Raw genomic sequence first — 11,692 nt, 5'->3', positions numbered from 1 at the left:
CATATTTTTTTATTTCAAATCAAGAAAAGATTTAGTAGTTGTCTCCATTTAGTTTAGTTTTGCGGGACGTAGGGTGGGAGTCTGTGCATTTGTTGTACAGAATGTAACACAGTAACTGGATGTGTGTACATAGTGAAGAGGTAAAATTTCGGAATTTATAACAAGCGAGAAACATCCACATATGTGATGCATCATTCTTCGTACATTTGGATCGCGACCGATAAATTAAATGAGCTGATAAATTAAATGGATGGAAAATTGCAGCACTACTTCCAGTACTCTAGTCCAACGGCCAACGACCTGGCAGCGATGGCCATTAATCCACCACCATTATTCAATCATGCTACCTATAGCTCCTCCCTGATCTATTTAAACCCTCATGATCCTGCTCATTCCATCCCCCACAGCCATCCACACTCATCGATCGAGCTAGCAGTTGGTTAGCAGCTTATTAGCACACGCGACCGATTGTATAACACAATGGCTCCGATGAGGAAGATGCAGGCGGTGTTCGCCCTGGCCATGGTGTTCGCGGCGGCGGCGCTGGTGGCGTCGTCGTCGGCGGCGATCACCTGCGGTCAGGTGGCGTCGTCGCTGGCGCCGTGCATCCCGTACGCGACGGGGAACGCCAAGGCGATGCCCTCGGGTTGCTGCGGCGGCGTGCGCAGCCTCAACAGCGCGGCGCGCACCAGCGCGGACCGGCAGGCGGCGTGCCGGTGCCTCAAGAGCCTCGCCGGCAGCATCAAGAAGCTCAACATGGGCACCGTCGCCGGCATCCCCGGCAAGTGCGGCGTCTCCGTGCCATTCCCCATCAGCATGTCCACCGACTGCAACAAGTACGTACTCGCTCCATTCACCATCCACCTATTTGCAGTATTTTAACCCTACATGTCTCACTTATACACATGCGTGTCTCTATCATCGATTCTTTGGCGCAGGGTCAGCTAAATTGCACATCAATCCTACCTGATGATGAAGCTCCATCAGAAACTAGCGAGCTAGCAAAATAAAATAAAGTTGTGGCAGCAGCAGCAGCATCATCGATCATCTTATACATAGTAACTGTCATACTCTGTATGCGTATGTGCACATATATGTGTGTATGTGTCGCAAAGTGCTGGAAACTGGCTTCTCGGACGATGTGCGCTCCATCATATGATATATATGCACCTTTGTGTTGTTTGAAGAAGGAATAGTGCTACTATTAATCGTTTTGCTCAGTTGCTGTCGGTGGTGCGTGCTCTGATTTAACATCCATATATCCTGGTGCATCATTCATTATAAATATTTTCATAACATACCTATTCATACATACCTATTTAGTGTTATAAATATTGATACTTTTGTAAACTTGATCAAAATAAATATAAAGAGATACTTTTTGCGGGACGGAACCTGTATTGTTGGAAATGCATGGAAGTATGAGCATACACGGAGGAACGGTATGAATAATAGGAAAAGGTGGCCCCAGGTTCGACGCTGTCGCTAAGCCAAATTCTGCACCTAATCAACAAATTCTAACAAACACTTGCAGCTCCATGGGCAAGTACAGCTACTGATCATACTATTAGCCAGTGCCCAGCAGAGCTTAACATTAATTGCTTACACGGAACGGAAGGCACAAATTAAGGGGCTGTTTGGATATGAGGTGCTAAACTTTAACAGTGTCACATCGGATGTTCGGATGCTAATTAGGAGGACTAAATATGAGCTAATTATAAAACTAATTGCAGAACCTTGTGCTAATTCGCGAGACGAATCTATTAAGCCTAATTAATCCATCATTAGCAAATGGTTACTGTAGCACCACATTGTCAAATCATGGACTAATTAGGCTTAATAGATTCGTCTCGCGAATTATACTCCATCTGTGCAATTAGTTTTGTAATTAGCTTATGTTTAGTACTCCTAATTAGCATCCAAACATCCGATGTGACAGGTGTTAAACTTTAACAGGGGTTTCCCAAACACCCCCTTATTAAGCTGATAAAATTAAACGTAATCCACAGCTGCATGCGATGCACGGAACTGGCAGAAGTGACGTGGACCCAAGCGGCTACGACGAGTCTCCTGCCTACTACACGTACGTCTCAATCGACTCTCGTGGCAAACAAACAAAAAAGAAACATCCTCTTGCTCTGTTCTTGCGATCCAGTCATCCATGCATTATATTGCGACATCAGGTGCAGGGAGCGACTACTCTTAGCGACAACCACGACATTGACACGTGCGGCACCAAATATTTTAGCACACAGGCCATAACGCTCACTGAAGCAAAAGCGCGCCATCACCACGCGCATGCTCGGCGATAGCCCCGCCGACGCCGTCGATGCATCCTCGGCGCCACTGCTCATCACCCCGGCGATGGTCGGCGGATCCCTGCAGCCGCCCGCTGGCGGAGGGAGCTACGCTAGCTTCGACGCTGACATGGTCGTCATCCTCAGCGCGATGCTGTGTGTCCTCGCACTACTAGAAATATAATCTCTTATCTTGAGACTTTGTACCGGTTAGATTTGGACCCGATACGACCTCTTTAGTACCGGTTGGGGCCAACAACCGGTACACCCACCCTTTGGTACCGGTTGGTGGCCACAACCGGTATTAAAGAGGGTGAGGCAATAATCGGTACTAAAGGGTGCACATTAGTATCGGTTGAGGCCCTCAACCGGTACTAATGCGCTACCCACCCTCTAGTACCGGTTGTTGCCCCAATCCAATACTAGTGTACCCCAACCTGATGCTGTGTGTCCTCGATCGTCTGCACTATCAACCTCAACTTCCTCATCCCCTACCTCCGGCTCCACTACTGCGGCCGCCGCCGTCGCACCAACGATGTGCACCAAAGGAATCGTGGAGTAGGAAAGTGGCCCAACTGCTTCCATGTTTTCTTGGATGGTTTGGGGAAGAAGGCGACCTCTCTTTCAGTACGTAGCACGAGTAGTGATGGTTTGATCGAATAGCATTGTTAGTTACTTATTGCATGCAGCTCCACGTATAAGTACAGCTAACGACATGCACACTAGCTAGCCAGTAACAAAAATGTGGTAGCTAACTGCTCCCTCCATCCCAAATTACTATTCATTTTAATTTTTCAGATACATTACTTTTTCTACGTATCTAAACATACCATATATCTGGATGCATAGCAAAGGTATGGATTTAGAAAAATCAAAACGAATAGTAATTTTAAACATACCATATATCTGGATGCATAGCAAAAGGTATGGATCTAGAAAAATCAAAACGAATAGTAATTTTAAAGGGCATGTTACTCAAAGGCGACGCCTGCCCTGCCACACCCTCGTCGCAATCCATCGATTCTCATGATGAATGCGCGGCCGCGTGAAGGTGTTCAAGTAATTTCATGCCTGCATATGCTAAGGTGTTCAAGTATAAAATTGTACTACAAGGTTTATTTAGTTCATAATGTGAACAATAACAAATTCAGTTCCATTTGTTGATGTGACCGACCGTGTGGGACACAATATTTACGAGGATAAACATTCGAATTATCCCTTGTTGTAAGAAATGGGCCGCACTCGATAACGGGCCGCCGGGCACACTTACGGGCTGAAGCAGCAGCAGCAGCTCAACGAGCTTTCCGCATCCACGCACAAGTCCACGGGACGACGCGGAGCGACTGCTAGTGGTGCGCCCCCCATGGCCGGAATTCGCCGCCGCCGTGGCGGAAGGGAGCCGTCGCCGCAGCAGGGCGCCCAGTTCTCGCCGCTGGCAGATGCCACTCACAGCACCAGGTCGGCACCCTGACTCCAACCCTAACCTTGCTCCTTTCCCCCCACTTCTTCATTAGGGCTTACTATTTATTTATGAGCGGATGGGGTAGATCCAACCTAGAATCAGGAGAGAATCGACGCGCTCCTCCCATGCGCCAGTTAATCACTAGTGTTGCTTTAGTTTATTAGTACTACTGAAATGCCAAGTATTTTGGCTACTAGTAGGGATGATGTTTAGTGTATTTTCAATTGAATTAGTGGTGATATTTTGACATTTCGACGGACTGGCAGTGATATTAGGGTATTTGGTTCCATCACTTGTCGTACAGTTAGTGCACTTTTTTTTTCGAAAAACATCGGGGGAAAGTTCCCCACCTATTTATATTTTCATTGATCGAAAACCGGGGCATATTACATGAGGTGACCTGGCATTCCAGGCAGAATTTACAAGGTGAGATACAGGAAGAACAGAAGAGATTACATGGTGAGAGCCTACAAACGAGAACAGAGGAAATCACGCCAGCAGTTCCATTGCGGCCTTGTTTTCTTGTATCGGCAGCTCCAGGAGTCCATGTCGTTGATGACACGCCGGATCACATCGCCGGCCGAGGATGTTTTGTGGTCAAAGATCAAAGCGTTGCGCGCTTTCCAGATTTGCCAGAGCATAAGCAGAATGACGTCTATGTGTACATCCTCAGGGAGGTGTAGCTCCTTGCACAGGATCCATGGTCGTCTGAATTCTTTGGACTGGGTGGAGATGCCCAGTGGGACATTGAGAAAAGATGTGGCTATCGGTTTCGAGGGTCCCCGAGCATTGTTCACAGTATGACTCTTCCAGTTTCCTTATATGGTGATGGTAGAGTGAGGCTCTGCTATTCAGCCTGCCGTGGTGAAGGAGCCAGCCAGAAAAAATTATTTTGGTCGGTAGCTTGGTTTGCCAAAGTCGGTGCGCGTCTGGATCTTGGTTTGCCAAAACATATAGTTAGTTCACTGGCCTCCTTTAATCTTGGGTCTCCACCCATCTATGATGTGTGTCTGTTGCTTGAGAATATTCTGATTTGGCTACCTTAAACTTTTCCCGCTTGGTTTGGTGATGAAGTGAAACGTAATGTAAAATTTGATCTTGATGTATACCTTTGTGGTGAGTGGTGACCCTGAGGAATAAGCTATAAAAAAAAGTTGTCCACAAAAACCAGGAAGGGATTATCGTCCTGGTAATGTGTGATTCAGTTTATTGAACGGATGTATTGGATCCGCAGTACAATAAGAAAAGAGCGCCTCTCATTTCATCACCACGTAGTCTCGTATTCATTTGGCCTTCCTCATTGTCACGGGGCTGCCGGGAGCAATGCTCGCTTCTGTTTAGCGACCAAGTGAATTATAGAAAAAGCTAATGGTCACGTGAAACTTGTCTAGATAAGAATGGGAGCATATCATTGTGCTTTTGTGTTAATTGATATTTATTTTGATGATACTCTACAATAAAGCAACCCTGTTTCCATGATTTCATACAATTTTACATATTGTTGGCACACCAGAAATATTCTAGTTATGCTGTTGTGGAAAAGATCAAGCTGTAGCTTGTTCTGATTGAAGTTTAGTATGTCCAAATAGACTACCTTATTGCTCAGTTACAGCCTACCACGTTTTCTACAGTGTATTAACTCGTACATTATAACTCTGTTATGTTTCAGTTCTTTATCCTGATCAGTTCTTCTTGATTCTCTACGTGGCAGAGAAGTTACCATTGTCGAGAGGCCTTCTAAGAACGCCTGCCACGCCTCTGGCTCTACCTCATCGACTTCATCTGGACCTCATGTTTGTGCAGATCTCCTGGACAGCCTGCTTCATGAAATCATTATTCTCATTAACTCATTCCATGACTTCCTTGCTTTTATTGGCACCTGCCGTTCTTGGCGCGCTTCAGTCTCTTCCTTCCCATCTGTGTGTACCTTCAGCTTCCCGCCTCTCCACTTCGAACCTGATGGTCCTTATTTTCGTCCACATAGCAGAGGTATCAAGCCCCTCCTTTTATCCAATTGCAAATGGCAGCTCAGTGATCCTAGCAAGAAAAACTTATCCCTTCGATGTTCAGTGCCTCAAAATACTCCAAATAAAATGTACTATTTAGGCTGCTCATACGGTTATCTTATCTTCACCTGTAAGGAGCACTGCCTCCTTGTTGATGCCTACACTGGTGCCAAGCTGAAGGCCCCCAAACTCCCATGCAACAACAAACTTGGCTTAAGTTCTGGCATAGGCGTCCTTACGGCTCCGTTCAGCTCACCCAACTCGCGCCTCCTCCTTTTCTCGAAGGCTTTCATGTTTGCGTGGCAGGTTGGAACAAACTCCTGGTCAGTGCTTCCTCTTGCTCTTGGTCATGAACGCATCCATCAGATTGTGTTCTTCAAAGGTCATATCCTTGTCATAGATACTCTTCTGAGACTTCACACTGTGCAATTAACACCTAATTTTAGCATTAAAAGAGTAAAAATTATGTGGGAGTTGCTGTGGAACCTGCCTGTTAACCCATGGTTGGTGGCATGTGGTGACATGCTTCTCATGGTTGACCTCTCATTTCGCTCGCTTTGCTCTGATGAGAAGGATGATTTTTCTAGAATCTTTGAGGTCTTTCACCTTGACTTTTCAGTCAAGCCAGCTAAGTGGGTGAAGATGGAGAAGTTGGAAAATCAAGCTCTGTTTGTTAGCCTTGATAAGAGGAATCCTGCATTTTGTTGCATGAACCCAGAAAGATGGGGAGGAAGGAGTAACTGCATTTATGTTGCCAGGCTATTTGATGATCCTGATGAAACTTGGACTGCAGTGGAGCTTGGTCAGTCAGTGCCTTGCCACAGCACAATTCACAGCATGGTGTATGGTTTGTCATTCCCGCCGGACTACAGTCAAATAGGTAGCCTTTGGCTGTTTCCCAGTTTAGTTTACGGTGCTAGACAGTGATCCTGTTGCAGCCTAGCCTTGCAGGGTTCTGGTGCTAGTCCTGCACAGGCCCTGGCAATTGCTGTTATCTTAATTTTAATTCGTAAGGTCAGAACTGTTTCCTGAGTTGCCACCAGTTTTATGTGTTAAAGTACATTTGGTATGCATTGGCATGCCTGGTAATTTGGTGAAGAATTGACATCAGAGTTGCACTTCCATTTGTCATTTGACGCTTGTCACTAGTACTGTGCTGCTAAATCTAGTCGATTGTTTTGATACCATTTGCAGTTGATAATCTGCATGCTAGTTGGGACATTATACTGTGGTTGGTTTTTATACCATTTGCAGTTGGTAATCTGCGTGCTGGTTGGACCATTATACTATGATTGGTTATCGTAGTAATCAGCTAAATTTTCGTCTACAGCATGGAGGCTGTAAAAATGACAGCTATATCTCTTTCTTTTTCTTGAAATAAAGTTTGCAAGATAGTGCAACTGTGTTTTGATATGTAGATATTCAAGATGCTTAATCGACGACACATGTTTTTTAACAAAGCTTTGCCATCAGAATAGCAACCATGCCATCACCAGAACAGAACACCCATGCCTTCCAGATCGTTCGAAAACCAGTCTTTGTTATTCGCAATTCAATTTTGCCGTAACACACGGGACGATCGATAGGACAGAATTTTAACGAGTTCAAATTCCGCTGGATTGAAATTATAATTAGCAGTCGCAGTAACATATATAATCACGCGGCCGAGAGCAGCGCCGCGAAACGATCGGCGAGGCTTCGGACGGTGGTCGGAGACGCCGCGGAGTCGCCGCCGAGGTACCACTTCTGGATCATCGCCGCCACGTTGTCGTTGTCCACCCTCATCTTGGCCTCGTCCTTGCCCTCCGTCGCAAACGATATCTCTGCGGCTCCAGGTGTGGCCGGGAAGTGGAACGTGATGACGGAGCCGGGCTTGAAATACTTGGACTGGAAGAACTCGGCGACCTTCTCGAGGACCTCCTCCTCGTCGTCGTCGTACTTGTCGGCGGCGACGAGGCGGTCGCGGACGGAGCTCTCGAGCTGCACGCCGTACTGCGAGCCCTTGATCTCCTTGATCACCACCACCCGGAAGAGCTTCTCCACTGGAGCCGAGACCAGGGCCTGGAAGAAGGCGTCGTCTCCGAGCAGCTCGTCGGCCGTCGTCTTGCCCTTCCAGCTCTGCAGGTGGTGGAGCAGCGCGTCGTTGCTGTGGAGGTAGATGCCGATGGCGTTGTACTTGATCTGCAGGAAGTGGATCTCGATGTCCGTGATGCCTGCAATGCATGCGCCGCCATCGTGTCAGTCATTGATTATTGTTTTATTCAGAGAGACGACTCAAGAGTGTGATGATTGATGATACACCAATACATGCAGAGCAGCGAGTAGGTAATAACGGCTGCCTGAAGGAACTGATGAGCATACCGTTAGCTAGGAGGGAGAGAGGGTTGCCGACGGTGATCTCCGCCGGGAATGGGATGCCTTCCACGGTGACCGTCTCCGTCGTCTCAGAGCCCACTGCACATGTAACAACAGATTGTTACCATCAGGCAACAGATTGTTTTTCTTAAAAAGAAAAATGTTGCACTTGGGCTGCGGTAAATTGGAGAATGATATGCATGTAACATGATTATGATGGGAGAATGATGAAAGAAGGAAAGATGATCAACTTACTTTTGCCTTGGGAACGTAGTGGTGACGACAAGGGGATCGTGCAGGGAGAGAGGATGATCGATCGGAGCTAGGCAGCTAGGAAATTAAAAAGAGTGTGAGCATGCCTGCAGTTGCAAGTTGCAGGCTCTGATGGATATGGAGTTAGGTGGGAGGAGAGGCAGGGAAGCAAGGCAGGTGGCTGCGACCTAATTCATTCGATGGACGAGCGGGCGGCAGTGCAGTGTGGTAGGTGTGTGCTGTGGTTAACAACAACTGTTCAACATCCACCTTTTCCACTTTGGGCCCTAAGATACGACGGTGGGCTACAAGTTTAACGGGCTGGTTCGTGCATGAGTCATGACAGGTTGGCCCAATCCTCCCTCCCGGCTCCAGCTTGCCAGCGGCAGCACAGGCACAGCACCCCCTTCCTTATCGCAACATCCACCCACCTGCGTGGCCTGCGCCGGAAGCAGCAAAGGAATGGCCTCTCTCCGCCACCTCGCCGCCGGCCCCGCCTGCCACCATCACCACGCCGCCTCCCTCCAGCTCCGTCGCCTGCCCTCCTGCCCCCGCCCGCTCCGCTCCCGCCTCTTCACCCGTAAGTAACTGCTCTGCCCCTCCCTCCTCTCAAGTCTCGACCCACACCATTTCTTCCGCTACTGTTTCCGAATTCAGAGAACCCAATGTTTTGCTTCCATTCCTTGCTGGCAGCTCAACTGCTTTCCTTCCAGGGATTTATGCTCTCTCCAGCAATGACATCAGGGTTGGCACCAACGTAGAGGTCGACGGCGCGCCATGGAAAGTTCTAGGTGACAAACATTTCTCACCTGCTTGTAGCGCATTTCTTTCTTTGATTGCCGGGCGGCTAGACCAGACAGTGTGGTGCATTATCTCTTGTCATTCTTCCTCAACTGCTCTTTGAAGGATATGCAACAATCAACATACTTATGCTAGCACAATTTGTGCAAACTTATCGAGTCAATGTACCTCGTTTCTTGACGATTGATGATTTGTTTGCTTAGCACTCGAATTCGTTGAGAGGGAAAAGGTGCTTCCTTTGTAAACACAAATCTGTGTAGAGTATCTAAGCTGTAGCCTTAGTCACTGCACGCAATGCCTATCATTGTTATCAGAAATATGAATCCTATTTCCTCCTCTCCATTCTACAACAGAGTTTCTCCACGTCAAGCCTGGAAAAGGTGCTGCTTTTGTCAGGACAAAAATGCGCAATTATGTCACTGGCAACACAGTTGAGAAAACCTTTCGGGCTGGAAGTACGGTAATCTCACCTCAAACTCATATCTTCTGAATCTGACAAGAATTTTAGCAGTTCTTCCTTTTCCACCCCTCTGTGTCTGTGTCAGTACTCGGTAGTACATCTTTTGTTTCCTTGGTAAAAACTGCTGGTACATGATTTAGTAGTTAACAAAAAATCTTGCTTTTATTATTTTCTGTATTTTCTGGAATTACATAATTTTATGTTTTATGCTCATTGTCTCTTAATGTTTTTTCAACTATGCAACAACTAATTGTGGCTTCTTCGTTTAAACTTTCAGCTGCAGGAACCATCCCTTTCAAAGGAAACCAAACAATTTACATACAAAGATGGTTCACAGTTCGTGTTCATGGATCTGGTATGCACTTCACTTTTCACCCAAATAATTTGTGAAAACGCTTGTCATTGTAAGCTTTCTTGCTTTATGTTTTCTGAGTTTTTCTCATTGTATTGGTTGTTAGAGGTGAGCTTTATGTGTAGATAATTTTCTAGGGAATTCTGGTGTTTTACCTTAAGTTTCTATTAACTCAATTTATTCTCAATGAAAAATATGCACAGCTCTCATGCGTGGTTGAGAACACAAACGAGCTAAAGTATTTCTTCTTACTGAATGGTACTGCGGTGACAACCACTTACCACCCCCTTTCAGTTTCCTCCAGATTTTGTCCTGCTTCAACACCCCAAGGCACCCTTTTCTTAGATCATCTTTTCTACCATTATACTTGCTTGAAGACCCACTGTGAATTGGTTTCTATAGGACTTGTTGAAGTAATTCACTAATTCAGCATCATTTGTTTTATCAAATGCAACTCCAAAATGTGATGTAAGAAGTTCGAATAAAGGTAAAAGAACCAGAGTGGTTGGCACAATGGTCGATCTCAATTTCCTTTTCAGAAAAAAACGGTTTTGTTTTTGTCTTCCCAGAAAGCTTGATGTCTGAATGTAAACTAGCAACTTTCTGATTCCCCTTGATAAATTCAGACTTACGATCCTGGTATATGTAAAAATTCCGTTAATATCTTGCAATGCTCTTGTTAATTTCCCTTTCCAGACAACATTTGAAGAAAGTCGGTTAAACGAAGCAGATGTTGGTGACAAGCAAAAATGGCTGAAAGAGGGAATGGACTGCAATTTGTTGTACTGGAATGGGAAGGTATTTCCAATCTTGTTATTCAGATTAATTGTCATTCAATTGATAATGTACATTCTCATAAGTTTCTATAGAACGAAGGGGGAAAATATGGTAGACGATAGTACTATATGTTCTTACGCAGCAAAATATGCTGACCATTAACTGTGATAATTCTGTAGATCATTGATTTCGAGTTGCCCATCACCGTGAGGCTGACCGTGACCGATACTGACCCCGGGGCAAGCGATAGTGCACAAGGTACAGAATTCTCTAATATCTAGTATGCTTCTGCAAGAAGTACCTGCAATTGTTAACCACGCATGTTGCTAACCAAAGTGACCACACAATCTAGTTGTGAAGGGCACAACGTTATGTCGGTCATTTCTTTTTCGATGGAAGTTGACATCACTGTAACCGGAATCATATTGTTACTGTATTTCTGTAGGAGGAACAAAGCCTGCTACCCTGGAAACTGGAGCTGTTGTCACGGTTCCCTCTTTTGTGAACGTAGGCGATGATATACTAGTTGATTCAAGAACCGGACAGTACATGAACAGAGCATAGAGGGTTGAAGAGGATTTTGGATTTGAAGATAGCACTATTTTTTTGTTCGGCCATTTTAGTCCCATTCACATATACGAATGCTCTGCACATTCCCATCCCCTTAACACAACCCCCCCCCCCCCCCCAACGTTATAAAAGAAACTCTTATGCTTATGTTCGTTTAGAAGCTAACAACGTGGACGGAACCCACGAGCAGGGATCGGAAGTTAACTAAGGACACCTACTGCTGAGCTAAACCTGAGCGAGGTGACCCAAGAGCCAAACCCTATATTCAAAAAAACCCAGGGCTAACCTAAGAAAAGAAGGCCAAGTTCCGAAGCATAACCCTAGTTTTCGCGGGATGCAATATCCGTGTTAAACTTAGGT

At 45.9% G+C, this 11,692-nt stretch overlaps 4 protein-coding genes across 4 annotated transcripts in view; 3 read left to right on the top strand and 1 right to left on the bottom strand.

Annotated features, from left to right (window-relative positions):
* Positions 1-381: 381 nt before the first annotated feature.
* Positions 382-1,220, top strand: LOC101756039 (non-specific lipid-transfer protein 1). Its single transcript, XM_004978474.1, has 2 exons — positions 382-836; positions 939-1,220. The coding sequence occupies exons 1-2, from the start codon at positions 481-483 to the stop codon at positions 946-948; spliced, it is 366 nt and encodes a 121-aa protein (XP_004978531.1). The 5' UTR covers positions 382-480; the 3' UTR covers positions 949-1,220.
* A 2,345-nt stretch (positions 1,221-3,565) lies between these two features.
* LOC101755637 lies at positions 3,566-6,896 on the top strand. Its single transcript, XM_004978473.3, has 2 exons — positions 3,566-3,755; positions 5,471-6,896. Exons 1-2 carry the CDS (start codon positions 3,661-3,663, stop codon positions 6,690-6,692), a joined length of 1,317 nt encoding a protein of 438 aa, XP_004978530.1. The 5' UTR covers positions 3,566-3,660; the 3' UTR covers positions 6,693-6,896.
* A 388-nt stretch (positions 6,897-7,284) lies between these two features.
* Positions 7,285-11,692, bottom strand: part of LOC101754422 (vacuolar-sorting receptor 1) — a 10,397-nt gene continuing 5,989 nt past the window's right edge. Inside the window, exons 13-15 of the mRNA XM_022829169.1 lie at positions 8,376-8,442; positions 8,127-8,219; positions 7,285-7,978 (exon numbers count right to left, since the gene is read on the bottom strand). Coding sequence (XP_022684904.1) covers positions 7,422-7,978; positions 8,127-8,219; positions 8,376-8,442 — 717 coding nt within the window. The 3' untranslated portion in view covers positions 7,285-7,421. The remainder of the gene's footprint in view (positions 7,979-8,126; positions 8,220-8,375; positions 8,443-11,692) is intronic.
* LOC101754825 (elongation factor P) lies at positions 8,749-11,400 on the top strand. Its single transcript, XM_004978471.4, has 7 exons — positions 8,749-8,952; positions 9,086-9,163; positions 9,527-9,633; positions 9,911-9,988; positions 10,682-10,783; positions 10,942-11,020; positions 11,208-11,400. Exons 1-7 carry the CDS (start codon positions 8,835-8,837, stop codon positions 11,324-11,326), a joined length of 681 nt encoding a protein of 226 aa, XP_004978528.2. The 5' UTR covers positions 8,749-8,834; the 3' UTR covers positions 11,327-11,400.

The sequence above is a fragment of the Setaria italica genome, chromosome VIII (genome assembly GCF_000263155.2).
Source record: "Setaria italica strain Yugu1 chromosome VIII, Setaria_italica_v2.0, whole genome shotgun sequence".
NCBI classification, from domain to species: domain Eukaryota; kingdom Viridiplantae; phylum Streptophyta; class Magnoliopsida; order Poales; family Poaceae; genus Setaria; species Setaria italica.
Note: the sequence above shows the minus strand (reverse complement) of the source record. Positions and strands in the feature narration are given on the sequence as shown.

Excerpts from the sequence above, each read along its gene's own strand:
- LOC101756039 (XM_004978474.1), top strand. The coding sequence starts at position 481 with ATGGCTCCGATGAGGAAGATGCAGGCGGTGTTCGCCCTGGCCATGGTG.
- LOC101754825 (XM_004978471.4), top strand. The coding sequence starts at position 8,835 with ATGGCCTCTCTCCGCCACCTCGCCGCCGGCCCCGCCTGCCACCATCAC. Across the intron at positions 8,953-9,085 it reads CCGCTCCCGCCTCTTCACCC|GGATTTATGCTCTCTCCAGC; the intron begins GTAAGTAACTGC and ends CTTTCCTTCCAG. Across the intron at positions 10,784-10,941 it reads TGTTGTACTGGAATGGGAAG|ATCATTGATTTCGAGTTGCC; the intron begins GTATTTCCAATC and ends ATAATTCTGTAG.
- LOC101755637 (XM_004978473.3), top strand. The coding sequence starts at position 3,661 with ATGGCCGGAATTCGCCGCCGCCGTGGCGGAAGGGAGCCGTCGCCGCAG. Across the intron at positions 3,756-5,470 it reads GATGCCACTCACAGCACCAG|AGAAGTTACCATTGTCGAGA; the intron begins GTCGGCACCCTG and ends TCTACGTGGCAG.